This window comes from Phoca vitulina, unplaced genomic scaffold, assembly GCF_004348235.1.
Source record: "Phoca vitulina isolate PV1807 unplaced genomic scaffold, GSC_HSeal_1.0 scaffold9, whole genome shotgun sequence".
Lineage (NCBI taxonomy): Eukaryota > Metazoa > Chordata > Mammalia > Carnivora > Phocidae > Phoca > Phoca vitulina.
The window spans coordinates 51,422,612-51,442,945 of record NW_022589712.1 but is presented as its reverse complement, the minus strand read 5'-3'; the positions used below and the strand labels follow the sequence as shown (position 1 = coordinate 51,442,945).

At 45.8% G+C, this 20,334-nt stretch overlaps 1 protein-coding gene across 1 annotated transcript in view; it reads left to right on the top strand.

Annotated features, from left to right (window-relative positions):
- ARMC2 (armadillo repeat containing 2) overlaps window positions 1-20,035 on the top strand; it is a 103,529-nt gene extending 83,494 nt beyond the window's left edge. Inside the window, exons 13-18 of the mRNA XM_032408115.1 lie at window positions 5,154-5,469; window positions 10,248-10,370; window positions 10,677-10,790; window positions 13,096-13,228; window positions 13,566-13,726; window positions 18,939-20,035. Coding sequence (XP_032264006.1) covers window positions 5,154-5,469; window positions 10,248-10,370; window positions 10,677-10,790; window positions 13,096-13,228; window positions 13,566-13,726; window positions 18,939-19,096 — 1,005 coding nt within the window. The 3' untranslated portion in view covers window positions 19,097-20,035. The remainder of the gene's footprint in view (window positions 1-5,153; window positions 5,470-10,247; window positions 10,371-10,676; window positions 10,791-13,095; window positions 13,229-13,565; window positions 13,727-18,938) is intronic.
- The last annotated feature ends 299 nt before the right edge of the window (window positions 20,036-20,334 follow it).

Here is a 20,334-nt window from a genome sequence, read left to right as displayed (position 1 = left end):
ATCCCACAGGCTATGACTGGAAGGCACACTGGAGGTCAGGCCTCTTGCAATAGGCGTACCTGCTTGTCTGAGCTCTCGCTGGCTGTAGCTGTTGCTGGGCCCAGTTCCACTTTTATGTAAAATGAGAAAGTCCATACGAACTGGTTATACTGGACTGCTTTCTTTAAACAAAAATTCTCTCTCCTGATTCATCTTCATTTTGATGTTTCAAAATTCATAGCTGTGGTATGAATCTGCAACCTTGTGTTAAATTTAATAAAAATGTTCCAAAAGTTCAGGGTTGATTTATAGGTGGTTCTCAGATACTGTCTGAGAATAGAGGAGAGAATCTGTACCTCGAAGGAGACTTGTATCCTGATGAAATGATTTTCTGCTATGGGTTCAAGCCGTGGTCTCTACAAATTGATAATTTGGACCTCTAATTTTTCAAATCTTTATAGAATATTTAAGTAAGTGGCACTCTGTGGACTTGAGAAGGACTGGGTTGTGGGACAATACATAACCTCTCTATGATACTGTCCGAGGCAGTCCTCTGCACAGTGCCGACCACCCATGGCCAGCCAAGGGGACTTGCGAGGCCCTCTTGCCCCACCGGGGCTTTCAGGATTCCAGATAGGTCAGGACAAGCACCACCTCTGCCAATCTCCTGGGAGACTGCTTCTAGTTTGGCCTATTCCATGTTCCCTAGATTTGCAGAGAATATATTTGACGGGGGATGAAAAGCTGCCTTAGGCAACCCTGAGAAGGAGGACAGACACGGTGAGCATAGCAGCCGCTGGGAGCTCAGTGCTGCAAGCCGCTCAGTCTGCCACCCCCATTTGTTGGTCTCGCATGCCATCCTTCAGTTGGCACCCCGGCTCCCAGGAACCACCCCCTCCTTTTTCCATCCGAAGGCAGGGAAAGGGGTATTGTGGCCGCGTTAACTCTTCCTGTGCTGAAGTCCAGAGCCTCTCCTTCCCACGTGGGACTCAATAATCGATGCCATGTTAGGGTCCACAGGAGAACTGAAGAATTTTAGAAGTCGAAGGGGCCGAGGGAATTTCTCAAAGAAGAAAAGCAGCACTTAGTCTCCCCCAGATTAGACCACGTGCTGCAGTGGATGGAGGTCACTTGAATTTGGAAGGACAGTGATCTCTAAGTCAAGCTGCCTTTTTCTCCAGCCTGGGATGATCTGGTCTGAATACTCCTGGCAGGTCAGCAACGACAGGGCCAGCAACACCTGCTGCGTTCTACGAAGGAGTAAAACAAACACAGGGAGGCAGAGGTGAAGTAGCCTGGGAAGAGGGAGAAGGGAGAAGAAATGGTCCAGCATCCTTCCCAAGACAGCTGTGACATTTGACAGGGTAAATGGAGTACCCTGACATGATTTAGCAAAAAGGATACAACTCCTTTTTACATTTTTTTAAGAAGTCATTCAAAATCACAGAGAAGGTCTTCCCCGTTTTGCTTACCGTGCTTCTGAGGAGATGGGAGAGGGGCACGATCTGGGGCACAGCGTGAAGTCCAGAAACGTCAACAGGGCTCCTGTCGAGTGCGAGTGTGTGAGGGAGGGGACTACCTGAATGGTAGAGCTTGGGAACAGCTTTGTTCAGATGAAAGGACCACACGTTATCACTTTTAATGAATTAATTTGTATGTCTAAATGCTTGGAACAGTGCCTGGCACGTCATAAACGCTGTGTTCATTGCTGCTGCCGCAACTATTATTACGGCTGACTATTATAATTTTTCAGAGGCAGAACTCATGTGGCGGGTCTTTAATCAGAAATCATACATCAAAGTTGATGCAAAAAGCTCCTATTCCTCAGCTTAGAAAATATAAAACGGAATATCCTTCGAGGAACCTTATTGTCAGAAATACCCTCGGTCATGGGGCGCCTGGGTGGCTCAGTCGTTAAGCGTCTGCCTTCGGCTCAGGTCATGATCCCAGGGTCCTGGGATTGAGTCCCACATCGGGCTCCCTGCTCTGCGGGAAGCCTGCTTCTCCCTCTCCCACTCCCCCTGCTTGTGTTCCTGCTCTCGCTATGTCTCTCTCTGTCAAATAAATAAATAAAATCTTTTAAAAAAAAAAAAAGAAATACCCTCGGTCGTGTTTGGAAAACGTCCTGCTTTTCTGTTGGGTGTGGCCAGGGTGGAGGAGTGCTTTCCTTCCAGAACCCAGGGAGGAGCCTCTGCCATTAGGAATTATGGGAAGTAACCACTGGTTTTATGTCAAGTGACGGGTACTACAATGAAATTGTGTGCTTATGTTAGATATAAGACCCACAGACTTCAGCTTTTTTCGGGAACCATCTGGTGATCAGAGACAGACAAAGTGACCCCAGTTCCCAGGAAGGGGATTGTCCCACGTCCTCTTTCTCAAGACCCGCTGCTTTAGACCGCCCAACGCACCCCATCCTCTCCTCCAGAGAGCCGGATTTCACACATTTTTCAAGGTTGAATTCAAATCCATTGGAGGTAATTTTGCACACACACACACACACTGTTCCCTGGGTGTCCTCTCATCTAAACTCCTCCAAGACCATCGGGTCTGTCCTCACAGTTTAATGCTACTAACATGTTATTGATAGTACATGAAAATGGTTCAGAACAGTGCCCGAATCATTCCTCATGATTTGTGCTTTCCCCGTTTTGTCTTGTTTGCCCTCATAATACAATATTTTCTCCATTCTACGAATGAGTTAATGGAGGCAGAGTGGCTAAGTAAACTCACATGTATGAACTAGACTCACTGGCTCTCCAGCTGGGGATCCTAATCCCTCTCCGTGTCTCGCTTCCTGCTTGGCCCTTTTGGTCTCTGCTCTTACCCCACGTATGTCAGCCTCGTCCTCGCAAATAGCTTAGAAGCTCTTCAGAGCCCCTTCTCTCATATTGTTCCTGTGAGTGTATTCTCCCAGGCCCGGAGCATTCAGACTTATCCACGGACTGGCATTCGGGCTCCCTGTGGCCCAGGAGCCAGTTGTCCCGACTGGATGACTGGCTGCCATGGGTTGCGCACTGAGCAGAGGTTTTTCCCAGGGTGAACTCTCTCCTGGAGCAGCTCCGGTTCTTGCTGGTCTGTTAGCCTCCGACTTTCTTAATGTTGACAATTGGTTCCCAGCTGCACAAGCAGCCGCCTCGCTTCTTCTCCGCCTGCCAGGGAAAACTTTTCTTTCAAGAACAAGCAGGAACAAGTCGGTATTGGCTGAGTCGCCCCAGGCAAATCCAGAAGTCTTGTCCTTGGTCTGTGACCCTCCGCTCTCTGGCAAAAACAGTCCCTGTGCTGCCCACCCCCCACCCCCCAGGTCCCACCTAGACCTGGCTCCCCGACTAAAACAGGTCCAGGCCTCTCCCCTTTGTCCCTGTTGGTTAAGGCTGCTAATTACTACAGATCTGATAAAGCCGGGTTTACTGGGAATCCCTCCTGGTGACATATTTGCTTTTTATTTTATTTTTTATCTTACTTTTTTGGGAAAGATTTTATTTATTTGAGAGAGAGTGCCTGCAAGCTGGGGAGGAGGAGGGAGAGGGACAAGCTGACTCCAAGCTGAGAGCAGAGCCCGACTTGGGGGCCCTGAGATCAGACCTGAGCCAAAATCAAGAGAGGCTTAAGGGGCTGAGCCACCTAGGTGCCCCACATATTTGCATTTTAAAAGGAGATAATTCCTTAACTGATCGGCAAAAGGTGAGGCAAAGGAGATCCTATAGGACAGGCCCTGTGGGAGGCAGGGCATGGCTGTAGAAAGGACTCCAGGTCAGGGGAATCCTGGGTTCAAATCCTGACTCACTCCTTGCTAGCTGTGTGACCAGGCAGCTTCTACAAACCGCAGTTTCTTGTCTGTCGAATTGCATAGCGCCTGGCACAATGAGAGTTAGCACCCAGATCATTTACAGCCCCTCCGTGAGTGTCTCTTTAAAGTCTCTTCCTGGGGCGCCTGCGTGGCTCAGTAGGTTAAGCGTCTGCCTTCAGCTCAGGTCATGATCCCCAGGGCCCTGGGATGGAGCCCCGCATCAGGCTCCCTGCTCAGTGGGAAGCCTACTTCTCCCTCTCCCTCTTCCTCCCCTCGCTCGTGCTCTCTCCCTCTCAAGTAAATAAATAAAATCTTAAATAAATAAATAAAGTCTCTTCCTCCTAGAGGAATTTCCTCACCATCCGTGGGTAGGGGGAAGGCCAACTGTACTCGTTTGTCTGTCTGTTGTTGTAGAATTAAGAACGTAATTGTTTTTGTATCCTGTTTAGTTGTAAATTGTTCTCAGCTTGGGATTTTTAGAAACATTTATTTATTGTGAAATATAGCTGATATGCAGAAAAGTGCATGAAACACACATGTACAATTTAGCAAATCGTGATAAAGGTGTCACCCACATAACCACTATCCTAGTCGAGAAAGAAAAGTACTGCTTTAAAGTAGTATATTTATATGACACAGTGATTCTCAAATGGGGGTGATTTTGCCCCCAGGGGACATTTAAACCTTTTTGGTTGTGGGGTGCCTGGCTGGCTTAGTTGGTAGAGCATGCAATTCTTGATCTCGGGGTCGTGAGTTCAAACAATGATTAAACATTGTTTCTTCTTAAAACAATGGTTAAACCTTCTTGGTTGTGCCATCTGGGGATACCACTGGCACCTCTAGTAGGGGCCAGGAATACTGGGGCTAAACACAGCCCCCCACAGCAAAGCTTATTCTACGCCAGAAGTCTGCGGAGCCCGGTTGGGGAAGAGCGGCTCTCTGATGAACCATTGTGCGGAACACCCGATTTTTGGAAACACAATGCTTCAGTAGGAGGTGAACTCTCAGGGAAAGATTTGGGTGCTCAAGAAACCTGTTAGTGTCAATACTTAGATTTACATAACACGTTATCAGTAATCCTATCCCACTCAACTAATAGTTCTCTGGGAGGATTAAAAAAAAAGCCTAGCCAGAATTTCAGATGAAGGATCTGAAGTTAATAGCCCTTGCTAATAGCATCCCTCAGTTTGTATTCTTTCATTGTTGCCAAATGCTTTTAATCTCCTCTGTCAATTTGCACCGAATCAAGTACTAGACAAGTTAGTAGAAGCCAGATGTGTTCCATTCTACTATTAAGTAGCTCGTGAATAAACTAAATACTGTTCTCTTTCCCAAGACTGGTCCCGGCCCCGGTGCACTTGTAACCGTCTTCCGTTTACTGCAGGATTTAGTCGTCCGTATTGTCTTTATTCTGGGCAACCTGACAGCGAAAAATAACCAGGCTCGCGAACAGTTTTCCAAAGAGAAAGGGAGCATCCCGACCCTGCTGTCATTGTTCCGTACGTTCTACAAACTGGACCTGTGTGCGGAGAAGGGGGCGGCGGGAGCGGAGCAGCCCCAGGCGCCGAGGCCGCGGGCCCAGGCGGAGGACGTGCTCATCAAGCTGACCCGCGTGCTCGCCAACTTAGCCATCCACCCTGGCATCGGCCCGGCGCTGGCCGCCAACCCGTACGCCGTGGGCCTGCTGCTCGCCACGCTGGGTAAGGCCCGCGCCGCCGGCCGCTGCTGCCTGCGGGGGACGCAGCCCCGGGCCCGGCGCGCTGAGGTTTCCGGAGCGCCTTCGGCTCACTTCAATGAGCCTTCCCAGCTGCAGGCGGGAGAAGTCCTCTTCTGCTCAGAACTGCCTCAAAAGTAATATATATATATATAAAATTTTAAAATCCAGATTTAAAAAATATATAAAAATATTTTTTCATATATATATACATATATATGTATGAAAAGAAAAAGAAAAAATAGTTACTAAAACCCACTGAAGTGTACACCTTGAAAAGGGTGAATTTTATGGTATGTGAATTTTATCACAATAAAAAAAAAAGTGTACCAATCAAATTGCCAAAAATTGACCAAACTAAGCACAAAGAGTTTAAAATCCTTAATTTTTCCTGGGTTAGTCCACCTGATGAGAGTGTATCTTATTCTCAGGTTTGTACAGTAACTGCATTTATGGCCCCCAGTCATTCAAGTCCCTTTCCCCCTATTATTCACCACAGCACTCTTCCATAACAAACCACCACAGACTGGGTGGCTTAAACCACAGAAATTTGTTTCCCGTGGTTCTGGAGGCTGGAAGCCCAAGGTCGAGGGGCTGGCCAGTGGGGTCCGGGACGAGAGCTCTCCTCTTGACTTATAGATAGCTGCCTTCTTACCAGGTCATCACATGGCGGTTCCTCAGAGTGTACCCTCAGGAAGAGAGAGGATGATCTCTCTCTCTTTCTCTTCTTCTAAGACCACCGATCCTATCAGATAAGGACTCCACCCTTCCGACCTCATCTAACTTTACCTGCTAAAACACCTGTCCCCAGTTACAATCACATTGGAGGTTAGGGCTTCCACAAATGAATTTGGGGGAGGGGACACAATTCAGTCAATAATATTCTGCTCCTGCCACCCTCCCCAAGTTCATGTCCTTCTCACATGCAAAACACGTTTATTCCATCTCAATAGCTCCAGAAGTTTTAACTCATCCTGGCATCAACTCTAAAGTCTAAGGGGCAACATCTCATTTTAAATACTAAATCAGATGTTGTGAGACTCAAGATGCGATACATCCTGAGGAAGAATTTCTCTCCTGTGAACCTGTGAAACCGGACATGTTACATGTGTCCAAAATACAAGGGTGGGGCAGGCCTAGGATAGACATTCCCATTCCAAAGGGAGAAACAGGGGAGAAGGAAAAGGTGGCAGTTCCCAGGTAAGTCTCCAAGCTAGCAAGGTGAATTCCATCATAGTTTAAGACTTGAAAGCAATCTTCTTTGGTTCAGCGCTCTGCCTTCCAGACCCACGGGGGCAGTGGTCCGGCTTCCACATCTCTGCCAGTCAGGGTGCCGGGGTTCTGCAGGCTGGGCTCGTCCTCAGGGCTTCGGGGTGAAGGTGTCTGGCCTGTTGAACCCGAGGCAGTGGCCCTGGTTGTGACCTCTCACTCCCCTTTGGGTCATTTCCAGTCTTCTGGAAGAATAATGCCCACTCACAGCCCAATAGCTCTCTCCTCCTGTCCTGTCACACACACGGATAGCTTCCTGTCTCAGAGCCTTTCCGTTCAAACTGGCCGTGTTTCTGCCCATGGAATCCCAGAAGCTCTGTACTGATGGATATTCCAGACGCACGCTTGGTTCCCTCTAGCACATGCTTCCGCACTTTTTGCCATAGGGATAGACTGAAAATTTTCCAGATCTTCAGGTTCTAGTTCCTTCTGCTTAACAATTCTTTCTTCAATTCATCTCTCTCTCCTCACGTTTTACTATACTGTCAGGAAAAGCCAAGCCGCTCCTCAAACACTTTTGCTTAGAAATCTCAGCTAAATATCCAATATCGTTGCCTGCAAGTTCTACCTTTCACAAAACACTAGACTGCAAACATCGTTCAGCCAAGTTCTTTGCCCCCTTACAACAACGATCACCTTTCCTGCAGTTTCCAGTAATCTGTTCCTCATTTCCATCTGAGGCCTCACCAGAATGGCCTTTTATGTCCATATTTCTATCAACGTTCTGTTCATGATTACTGATGTGTTCCCTAAGAAGATGGAAGCTTTCTCTCCAGCTCTCCTCTTTTCTTTCTGAGCCCTCACCCGAACTGCCTTTAACATTTCCCATTTCTAGCATGCACCTCGGACTCCTCCAGCCTCCCTCATCCCCAGCTGCAGAGCTGATGCCACACTTTGAGGAACTTGTTACAGCAGCACCCCTTTTCTTGGTACCAACACCCATCCCAGTCTGCTAGGCTGCTACAACGAAACAGCATAGACTGGGTGACTGCAGCAACAGATGCGTGTCCTCACACTCTGGAGCCCAGAAGTCTGAGATCAGGCTGACATCATGGCTGCGTTCCGGTGAGGTCTGTCATCCTGGCCTGGGGATGGCTGCCTTCTCACTGTGGCCTCACACGGCCTCTGCTGGCGTGCGCCCTCGGAGAGCATGCGCTCTCGCTCTCTTCCTCCTTTTCTGTTTTTTAAATTAAATTAAATTTATTTATTTGTCAGAGAGAGAGAGAGAGAGGGCACACACACAAGTGGGGGGGGGGCGGCAGGCAGAGGGAGAGGGAGGAGCAGGCTCCCCACTGAGCAGGAAGCCCAATGTGGGGCTCGATCCCAGGATCCCGGGATCATGACCTGAGCCGAAGACAGACGCTTAACGACTGAGCCAGCCTGGTGTCCCCCTTCCTCTTCTTATAAAAGCCACCAGCCCTACTGGATAAGGGTTCCACTCTTATGACCTCATTTAATCTTAATTACCCCTTAAAAGCTGTATTTCCAAATACAGTTGCATTAGGGCTTCAACATATGAATTTTGGGGAGGGGGCATAATTCAGTCTATAGCACCCCCTTCCACTTTTTAGGCTTTGTCATTTCCCGCAGGCATCCCTGGCCACCAGTGAGCAGGGAAATTGCCGCACAGAGTGATCAACTTAGCTATGACTTACCAAGCTCTGGAAGATTCTCTTGCTGTAAGAAACATTACTGCCTGATGAAAATGATGTTTTGGGGTAGCCTTTGAACTATGCCCCTGCTCTTCATTAAGATCCGTATTGAGTCCTGAGTGCGCAGTGAGTCCTATGCTAAAGGAGGTTTATCTTAGCCTGCTCAGGCTCCGTATAACTACCAGAGACGGGGGGCTTGAACAACAGACATCTATTTTCTCACAGTTCTGGAGGCTGGAAGCCCAAGGTCAAGGTGCCAGCAGGGTTGGCGTCTGGCGACGATGCTCCTTCTGGCTAGCAGATGCTACTTTCCTCCTCTTGTAAGGGTAGGAGCCCTATTGGATGAGGGCCCCGTCCTGATGATGCATTTAACCCTTCACCGCCTCCTTGCAGGCCCTCGCCCCAGATCCAGTCACACTGGGGGTGACTTCACGTTGGAGCTTCTCCATATGAATTTGGAGAGGAACGCCAACATTCAGTGCATAACAAGGTTTAAAAACATGTAGTGTCTGCTTTCTAGGAGCTCCAAGTCTATGGTGGAGGCATGGCAGGTGCTTGGACAGGAAACTGATGATAAGCACCAACAGCAAGGCGTACACAGGACATGAGGCCCGAGGAGTTGGAACCCCAGGACTTGTCTCTAGAGGCCAGTCTCATTGCAGAGGGTATTTAAAAAAAAAAAAAAAAGGCGCCTGGGTGGCTCAGTCATTAAGAGTCTGCCTTCCGCTCAGGTCGTGATCCCGGGGTCCTGGGATTGAGCCCCGCATCGGGCTCCCTGCTTGGTGGGAAGCCTGCTTCTCCCTCTCCCACTCCCCTCTGCTTGTGTTCCTGCTCTCACTGAGTCTCTCTCTGTCAAATAAATAAGAAATCTTTAAAAAAATAATAAAAAGAAAAAAGAAAATTTTAAAAAATGTTTCTAATAAGGACTAGCCCTTCCAGCAAGCTCCCAGATTTAGACATTTGCCGCCTTAGCGGCAAGCTCCAAATTCTAGACTGACTTACATCCGTGAGCCAGCTGCACAGGGCTGTGTGATTCTCTCCAGCCCTCTGGCAGCAAATGATTGCCCAAGGCGGCTCTAGTGGGCACTCAGGAAGATGCAACGGAAAGAGCAGATGGTTGAGTCAGAAACACCCAGATTCAGATGTGGGTTCTATGAAGTCAGGCCTCTATTTAACGCCGCTCAGCCTCAGTGGTCTCATATGTAGAATGGGATATTAGGAGGTTAATGTGGACTGAATTGTATCCGCCACTCCTCAGCTTCATATGTTGAAGCCCTAACCCTCAGTGTGGTAGTATTTGGAGATGGAGCCTTTGGGAGATCATTAGGTGTAGACAAGGTCATGAAGCTAGGGTGCTCGTGGTGGGATTAGCGTCCTTATAAGAAGAGACGCCAGAGAGCTTGTTCTTGCTTTCTCTCCACCATGTGAGGACACAGCGAGAAGGTGGCCATCTGTAAGCCAGGAAGGGTTCTCACCAGAACCCAACCACGCAGGAGAGCTCAGGAACACTGCAAACCAGTGGGGATGAGACACAGCTTGGCTTGCCGGTGTGTTGGCACCTTCACTTGACTATAATCACAGAACCTAGATCAGCCCAATTTTTCCAGACCCCCTGTGGAGGGATTGAGCTTAGAGTGTTCTAGAACCTGGTCAGGAGTGGTCCCCTGTGTTTGGTGCATTTCCCTGTAGGGAGAGTCCTGGGAAGTAAAGCAGGAAACAATGTCCCTGCACGGACTTCGTCGGGGACAACAGCTTGACACTGGCGCTGCTGCTGGGACAGTTAGGAGGTCATGTTTCTGCCCCAGCGATGAGTCTTCATACATTTTTCCTAACTTTCTTTCAGAACACAAGTCAATTGAGGATTGTGAGGAGCTGGTGATCAATACTACGGCCACAATCAACAACTTATCTTACTACCAAGTGAAGAATTCCATAATTCAAGACAAAAAGCTATATATTGCTGAATGTAAGCTTCAGAATTGGGTTTGTGTAGATGAATGTTTAAGATTTCGACTTTATTAACGAAACGCAGAACTGGTGTCATTCATATTTTCTGATTTCTTGTACAATATCAAAGAGCCCGATTTGATTCTAAGAAATCAGAATATGGGGGAAAGGTAGGGTCTTAGTTCTTGCTAAAGTCCCTTATAGTTTGTGTGTTATTGTCACTTTAAAATTTTGAGTTACTGATATTTAGTATGATCTGATGTCTAACAGCCTTGAAATTAAAAGTTAAATTCACTGATTTTATGTCTCTGGTCCCCAAACCCAGTGCTCATAAAGCTTCTTGTGAGTAATAACATGGATGGAATCCTAGAGGCTGTGCGTGTTTTTGGAAACCTCTCCCAGGACCAGGACATCTGCGATTTCATTGTGCAGAAAAATGGTGAGTTGATGACACTTAATGTTCATAAGCATGTTCTTCTTGCCAGTAAGCAGATAAGCAGTTTTGAGCGTGGGTCATGACAACTTGTCTCCGCCCTCGGACGAGCAGTGCTTTACCTTCCCCTCCACCCGTGCTTACGGCCTTCAGCTCCACATGCCGAGATAGACCTGGACAGTGTTCTCCCTGTTCCTCTCTCATCTGTGAGTGGTCTTCAGAGCTCTGAGACGGCATGTGTGTGTGTGTGTGTGTGTGTGTGTGTGTGTAAGGGAAACAAGTAATCTACAGTCACCATTACTGTCCTTGAGAACAGACTCAAGAGACATTCTCCTTCATGTACTAGAATGTCCATAACAGTACAGCTTGTAATAGCAAAAAATGGAAAAAGCCTAAGTGTAAATACATTATGACATTCACACAACAAAAAGTTCTATATCGGGGGGCCTGGGTGGCTCAGTTGGTTAAGCGTCCAACTCTTGATCTCAGCTCAGCTCTTGATCTCAGGGTCGTGAGTTCAAGCCCTGCCTTGAGCTCCACACTGGGCAGTGGAGTCTACTTACCAAAACAAAAAGTTCTACATCAATTAAAATAAATGAACTAGAGGTTCACGGATCAACATGAATCAGCCTCAAACATGTAATACAGGAGCGAAAAAGCTAATGATAGCAGGGTAGATAAAGAATAATGCCGGGGCGCCTGGGTGGCTCAGTTGGTTAAGCGACTGCCTTCGGCTCAGGTCATGATCCTGGAGTCCCTGGATCGAGTCCCGCATCGGGCTCCCTGCTCGGCAGGGAGTCTGCTTCTCCCTCTGACCCTCCCCCCTCTCATGTACTCGCTCTCTCTCATTCTCTCTCTCTCAAATAAATAAATAAAAATCTTTAAAAAAAAAAAAGAATAATGCCATTAAGTAGGTTTTAGAACATGCATAACAATCATGAGTATTGTTTATGTAAGGTACTTACGTAGTAATGGTATAAGGTACAAATGGCATTTGGAAATAAGACAGAAGTCACCTTTGGAGGGGAAGGGATGCCCAAAGATATAAAATTGGGTTCATAACTTTTTATTTCTTAAACTAGGTGGTGGGTACCCAAATAACCATCCTCTATATGTCTTAAATATTTCATGTAAGAATAACTAAAAATTCCTAATTATCCACGATAGCAAATTTAGATAATACCAATATTAGGGGGGGAAGCAGCAGCAGTACACTGTCACTCATCATCTCACTCCCCCAGAGAGTATAAACTGTTAACGTTTCGGTGTACATTTTTAGATCTTGTTTTTTTTTTTAAGATTATTTATTTGAGAGAGACAAGAGCGCACATGTGCATGAGTGGGGGGAGGGGCAGAGGGAGAGGGAGAAGCAGACTCCCCACTGAGCAGGGAGCCTAACGCGGGGCTCGATCCCTGGACCCCCGCCCGCGCCGGGGATCACGCCCTGAGCCGAAGGCCAGGACCCCCAGGATCATGACTTGAGCCAAAGGCAGACACTTCACCGACTGAGCCACCCAGGCGCCCCCATTCTTTAGACTCTGAAACACACACATATATGTGTCTGACCGATCCATGGGGCCAAAGTCAGAGCAGGATGGCCACATGTCAGGTGTGGCGGAGAACAGGAGGAGGCAGAGGACACACTTTATCCAACCTCCCCCAAACTTTTGCCCGGCCCCTGCTGGGGGTGTTAAGAAAACAGGACAAAGAGTTCCATTTCCTAGAAGTAAAGGGAAGTGGTTCCCAAAGGTGGGGGGCCTGTCTTGACCTGAGCTGCGCTCTACCCTGGAAGCCCTGCCTTGCTACGGGCCGGTTTCCAGCCCCCTGAGCAAGTCTTCTCTTACAAACCCTGGAAAACTTTAGAGAAGATCTCAACGGGAGCCTACAATCCTCCCCCGGGGTTGTGTATTTAAAGAAAATTGCTGGTGAAGGTTCAAAAAGGCCCTTAAGAAGAATCAGATGTTAGAGATGAATGCCACCCGTGTGGTTGGACCCAAGATTTTTTTTTTTCCCCCTTTTCTACCAGAAGGGACTGTATCATTGCCCTGGAGAGGGAGCTGCTGTCTGGGTCAGATACAGCATTACTTGGGGACCGAGGACCTGGAGGATGGGGAGCAGGTTCTAGATGCAGTGGATGTTGGCAAACCCGAGGCTGGGCATGGCGAAAGCCTTAGGAAGAATGGATTAAGTCCCCTAGCAGAGTTTCCAGTTTTGTGAGCCACTCCCCATTTCCCCCTTTGCCATTTGTAAAATAAGGCACATCTGGGAACCCTGAGCTTTACTAGTCTGCATTTATTCTCTACCCTCCCAGTACATAAGTTCATGATTGCACTGCTGGATGCCAAGCATCAGGATATTTGCTTTTCTGCCTGTGGTGTTCTCCTAAATCTCACTGTGGATAAAGACAAGCGTGTCATCCTGAAAGAAGGAGGCGGCATTAAAAAGTAAGTTTCAAGGTGTGGAGTCCTGACTCTCTCATAGTTTCCCAGGGAGCTTGGGTCCCTCTTGTCATTCTCCCAGGGTGGAGGTATTTCAATGTTTGGAACCGCCAAGCTACGGCTAAAGAGGGAATTTAAGTTCCACTGGCCTCTTAAAATAATTCAGAAGTAGGTTATTATTACTTTGTAGCTACTTAAATTTGTAGATGTGAAAATTTTAAAAATAATCACTGAATTACATATAATACATATTAAATAATGCAGAAGGATAATCATTATGCTAAAAATACAAAAAAGAGATTCTGACCTAATGACTTCTCAATTTGACTTTTTTAAAACTCAGGTTGGTGGATTGTTTAAGACATTTTGGTCCTACCGATTGGCAGCTGGCCTGCTTGGTTTGCAAAACTTTATGGAACTTCAGTGAAAATATCACCAATGCTTCATCGTGTTTTGGAGATGAAGACACCAACACGCTCTTAGTCCTGCTGCCATCATTTTTAGGTAAGACTCCTGACTGTGAGTCTGTGAGTTTTATCAGAGTAAGAGAATTTTTTTTTCTGTGACCTGCATGAATAAAGATTGGTATGTGTTTGAGTAGCTGTGTAAATTTGGACATATCTGGAAGAGGCTGAATATTATTTACAGTGGGGACACAAGGACGTTTAACTCATTGGATACTGTCATGATTTCTGTCGCTTTTTTTTTTTTGCATTTTTATAGACTGCCTAATTCCAAGATTTCAGCATAAATTATTGCTACTGTTTAAAAACATATAGATGTTGCAATTGAGAAAATATGGCTAAAAGCTACTCTGAATTAAGTCATGCTTTTAATGTATCTATGCATTTTATTTTTTTTTAAAGAATTCTTTATTTTGAGAGAAACAGAATGAGAGAGTGAGCATGGGGGGTGAGGAGGGACAGAGGGAGAGAGAGAATCTTAAGCAGACTCCCCCCTGAGCATAGAGCCTCATGTGGGGCTCAATCTCACAACCCTGAGATCATGACCTGAGCTGAAACCAAGAGTCAGAAGCTTAACTGACTGAGCCACCCAGGTGCCTCCAGATCCATACATTTTAATTAGCAGCTATATTAATTATAATGTGGAGGAGCATCTGTGAAACAATTTTGATATTACAGTGGGGTTCAGACCATTGAAAGGCAGGAAATCACTGATACAAAGCAAAGGTAAGAGAATAATTTCTTACACTAAAAAAAAGAAGGTTTTTTAGGAGAATTTTTTTTCATCCTGGGTTAGGTCTAAAAACAATGGTTTGAGTAAGTAAATGAGCGTTTTCTATAATCCTTTCCCCCAAATGGGGGCAATGTCCCTACCATTGCCCAGGCACTGTGTTGGATCAGCAAGGCTAAGTGGAGAGGCTCAGTGTGACTTAGCAGTCCTGGATTCAAACCCTCGTGCTCTCCTGTGGTGTGATTCGACCAGAGAATTTCAGGACCGGTCTTTTCATATCTACGATGGGGACATGGTAATTCCTGCCTCGCTCCAGGGAGTAGTGAGGATCATATAGAGCGCATCAGGAAAAGACCAGAGGACCATAGCCGGACAATTCTGAGTTTAAAACCTTGCTTTAGTCACTCCTAAGTTTTTGACGTTGGGCTTAACCTCCCTAAATTTATATTTTCTCATCTCCAAGCTAGGGACAATCGATGGGCACTTTGCAGAGTTTTTGGACTGGTACAGGAGATGTACGCAGAGAGCCTGATAGAGTCCGGGCCCCACAGCCTGACCGTGAAGGTGCTTTGTAAATTCTACGTGTTGTAACAATGTTATTAAACAGGAGCTCAGAACCAGAAGTTATCTGAAAGACTTGGGATTGCTAAATTGATGTGAAATTTGCTTTTTCCCCGGTAAAAATAATTGTGTGTGTGTAGGAGTGAGAAAAAATGAACATGATTTTAAATCATTGAGGTTCACAGTGTGCTCTGTGACCGCTGAGCTTTCTTAGGTTGCCAGGAACAGAAGTCCGTGCTCAACTTGCCTTAATTCAGTTCTCAGGTGTGGCAGAACATTGGAATCAGGTGTGGAATTTAAAGAACACACACTTGTCCTGACCCCATCCCCAGAAATTCTGATTTAGGAACTCTGGGGTGAGGCCCATTGTCTGCATTTTTTTTTTTTTTCAAAGTCCCACAGGTGAGTTTGCTCTGCAGCCAGGCTTGAGAACCCCTCCCCGGTTAATGAAGGACTTTAAGGGAAGGATGCACCTTGCCCAAAGCCTGCTGGAGAGGCACTGGAAGGTCGTTCTGGATGAAACCAGAGTCCGCGACTGACCCCTACAGTAGCAGGCCGTCAGCTGCTCCGCCCTGCTGGAGACGCAACTCTGCTCTGTGTCTGCTGGTCTGCACAAAGTCCCTGTAGGCTCCCGCTCGGGCCTGGCTCCGAGTAGCTCAAGGCTGCTGCTTGCTGCCCACGGCAGGAGTCTCCCCCGCTGTTGGCTCACCTTCTATTTGTCTCCCATTTGGGGAAGAGGTGTGATTGGTTCCGTGCCTCACTCCCTGGGGCTATAGGGCCTTCAGGGCTTAGGCAGCAGCTGCCTCCACCACAGGCTGTCCCTGGCTTCCTTTTGCACTTAGGTCCAGGGCAGTCAACCATAATAGCAAAATGGCGGGGCGTGGGACACAAGGGCCCCTTTGAAGCGGGTGTGGGCACGGCCAGCTCATCGGCAGGTACAGAACCTGGCAGGTGCTTCATTCTAGTAGGCCCAGTGCCTGCTCCCCCTCCATCAACCTTCCCTTAGAACCAGGTTGGGCCTCTCCTTGTGCTTCCCCAACCTCTGAGCCTTTGCGTGTGCCGTACCCCTTACCCGCCTAGCCAGGTGCTGCTGTCCCGGCGGACCCTTTCCACATCCCTTTTCAAGCCCATGGTCTAGTCGTAGGAAATTTGTACTTCTTAAATAGCAATCATGAACGCTGTAACTTCTCCTGTATTATTGTTTTGTAACTTTTATCTTGTTTCCCCACTCTAGTTGAGCCACGTTAGGGAAAGAATATTGCCTCATGCGAAGGTCCTTGATAGATGCCTGTGGACTGGCTAACTTTCTAAATCCACCCTCCCCCCCCCCCCCACCCCCAACCCCTGGAAGGGGACTGTGGCATGGGTAACAAAAATAAAGCCAGTTGATCAGGGAGCCAAGCAACCGGCACTGTGTGTGTGTCAGGGATTTCCCGGGTGATCACAAGGCCCTCCTTACAACCCTAAGGACTGGCTGTTTCCTGGTTTCTCCCTCCACAGACCCTTGTTTCTGACAGGGCTGTAGCTGCGTCTGACCAGTTGGGCAGCAGCAAGTCCTATGGATATGAGGGGTGAGAGTGGGCTTGAATTGCAGTTCTTGCACAAAGATAGCCAACTCTTGATCTCAGGGTTGTGAGTTCGAGCCCCACACTCGGTGTAGAGATTACTTAAATAAATTTTTTAAAAATCGCATTAATAAGCCCATTCCAAACAGCATGGACCATGAAGACTGTGCCTTATAATAGGGCAATAATTAAACCCTCAAGAGCTACCTGGTGCTGACCGCAAGCTGCAAGATAGTGTAGTGAGTAGGAGAAGCTTTTATTGATGCTGCAGGATACTTAAGCTATAATAGAGATTGTGATATAATGATCACTGAGAAATTTGTTTTGAGTTCTTTACCCCTTTCTATACCTTTCTAATCCCTTGCTTTAAATTTTAGTATTAGAAGTATGCTGTGCACGAAGAAAGCTTAAGAATGTTTGGTTACTAAATCAGTGCTCTTCACGCTGTTTCCAGCATCTTTAAAAAAATGAGGTAGCAAAGAAAGAAAATACCAGAATATATCACATGTAGCAAGGCGAAGTATTCTATTGTGAAAAAGTTGTTATTTGTACATAAGTTTGTAAGTAACAATGTACAGTCATGACCTACGTGTTTTTTAGGTCACAGTCAAGAGTTTGAAAATCACAGATCTCAATTCACCTCTGCCATTCTTGGCAGTCAAGTTCCAAAATGTAATACTTTCTTAAGTATTTGCCTATTTACTTTGAAACTGCAGACTGCTTTTCTCTTAGCTGTAGCTATTTGGCCACTTTTGTTATCTTGTCTAACCTGATTTACAAATTAATAGGGTCCGAGTGTGGATTAACTAACTCGAGGCCAAACCTCAAGAAAAGTAATAGTCTTGACCTTAGATTGAAAAAAGCCCCAAAACGGCCAAATCGAGATTTGCTAAACCTACTAAATCCAACCAAAGCCCCGGCAGAGGAAGGAAGTGCCAAGCCAAGCCTCTTGAATAAGAGAATTCATTGTCTCCTAGAAGTCTGTGCTCAGAAAACCTGGAAAAGAGTGAGCCAGAAGATGATCTAGAAATCCGAAAGTGCTGTGTCTCTCAGGCTCCTCTTGTCTGCAGGTAGCCCGGTGGGAAGGGCTTTGAAGGCGCCAAATGCCACCTGCATCCTCCTGTCAAGGCCTGGTTAGCGCGTGGCTGGGGGGATCCAGGCTTGCTCGCCGGGCCTCCGTGGAGCACCTTGCTGGAGTGTTTGTGCAGAACTTCTCTCAGCACTACGTAGCTGTCCTCTCGCTTGGGGGAGGGGAGGGGACAAACGGGGGATTCCAGGCCCCCTTATCTCGTGCTGAGTGCCTCCACTAACACCAGCAGTGCCAAAGTACACAGGATCAAGGAAAATAGTGTAGAAAATTTGATGTAGACAGTAATAAAGCATTTTATAATGGGATTTTAATTGGCCCCATGGAAAAAAAAAAAGTTTGCTCGTTCTGTAAGGAGCCATATTTGTGGTCACTTTCGGGCTTCGTGGTTCCCACTTAGAAAGTCGGCCTCTGCCACAGACCTTGGAAGTGGTGGAGCCGATTTTCTGAGTGGCAGGCCGGTGCATTTTCCTGAAGTCCTTCACATGGGGCGTGAAGCCCAATATAAACAAGTAAAAATGCCGTGGCAGGTTGGCACAGAGACCTTTGTGGCCATTTATCTTCCTATTTGGGTTGGACATACTTACGGTGTTTGCAGAACTCAGGGTGCCCTTGGACTAAGAAGCAAGCTAAGGTTGTAATTTTGCTGCTTTTTTTTTTTTTTTTTACTAGTGTTTTTTGAATTATGCGTAGAGTCCCTGGGATTCTAATACTCCTGGGATTCTCAGAGTCTCCTACTATTCACTGTTATTGGCAAGAGCGCGGGGGATTGCCTTTTCCAAGCAGCACGTTGGGGCTACTTTGAAGCCAGCAAAATTGATTTTCAAGTCAAGTTTACAGTGCCAAATTCAACTGTGCTACTTTCCCAAAAGATTTCCTGACTTCTTTTATATCTGTCAATCGTTAAAGTAATTAACTTTTCTAATGTGCAGATAAGGAAGTAACTATTAATATTTTGTCTCTTCTGAGAAATTGTGATCTGACTTTTGGATGTGCACTTACATAGAAACACTTAGGGATTAGCTGAAATAAGAGCTCAATTCCATCTAGGATTTTTTTCTTTTGAGAAGATTATTGTCCTTTTTTATTAAGAGATTATGAATATTTTAAAATAAGTATAGTCTAAAGCGCCAAAGAGAGTAAAGAACTCCTTCTATAACACAACATTTTAACCCCCAAATCATATCTGTGTCCTATTGGAATCAGAGATGACCCAGGATAAGTTTAACTTACGCCAACAAAAATTAAACTTTATCCAATAGGATTACATTTCTGAATAATCGCTGTAATTTTAATTTTTCCGATATAGATGAAGACCTAGCACTGGATGGCAGTTTTGACCAAGACCTAAAAAACTATCACAAACTCCAGTGGGAAACAGAATTCAAACCTGTGGCACAGCAGCTTCTAAACAGAATTCAGAGTCATCACACCTTCCTGGAACCCCTGCCTATTCCTTCTTTCTAACAGATGCAGCTTAACAACAGAAACAGGAAGTCAGGTCTCCTTCATTCTTGAGCAGTGGTAACAAACACGAACATTTGTTTTTCTGTATTGGCAAATATTGAAAGTTTTTCAGATACTGATTTTAGGGAGTAGTCTAAGGATTTTAAAAGAAATAAGCATTTTTTTCTCATTAGGTATTATGGAAAAATGAATATAAATGTACTTTCTGCTACGAGAAATGTAAGATGAAAATATATCCATGGTTTTTCTAAGTAAATGACTTTTTCTTCTATTCTCTAGTCAATACTTCAGTTCTAATCTTAAAATCCCAATTTAACAATTCTGGAATTTAAGTGTTTCTCAGTTCAGTAGTTAAATGAACTATGCGATGAAGAAATTAGATTTTTGTATATAGGAAGAATGGTGGTCAACACTATGAGGAACACATTCCTGCATAAACATCTGTACTAATTCTTACATCCTCCAATAATAATTTTCTGGTTAGGTACTAGTATTTTTCTGGTTTTATTAAGAGCAAGAGTAAGCAGAAACATTTAGAAAAGACTACTTTGGGCAATCTACTCTTTATTAAATAAGTAAAATAAATGGAAAAGGGAGTATCTTACCTCTTTCTTCTCATTTGAAATAAAATGACCAGACCAGACCGTCCTTCCTAATTGTAATTTTCTGTGACTAGGGAGGTGATATAATGTCCTAGAAAGGGTCTAGGCTTAGGTATATGGCAGATCTCCGTTTGAATCTTAGCTATCTCCTGCTTCGGCCTTGGGCAAACAACTTAATTTCTTTAGCTTCAACTGTAAAATGGGAATATTTTATTATAGTTTAGTTTGGAAAAAAAAAAAACATTAAATGGGCAAATTGCCTAGCACAGTGTCTGATGTGGTTAGTAGGTGCTCAATAAATAACATTATGATGGTGATTAGTTTATTAGTTTGCCATTCTTTGCAGGGTAAGTTTGGCCATTGAATAAATGATAAAAACCAAAGAAACTGACATTATCCTATATTAGCCAAGTGAAGATTTGGAAATAAAAGTAGATATACTACTCTGCTCGGAGAAAAGCTGTTATTAATGGCTCTTCACCCTGCAAAATGCCAAGACTGATGGGAAGAAGGCAGGCATGCAGGTACCCCAGACTGGATGGCTCTCAAAGACCAGTAGAAAATACCTAAATTTCCAGGAAGAAATAGACTTTCGTAGGGCCCTTCTAGTCTGGGGCTTGTCTCTGGTGAGGACTC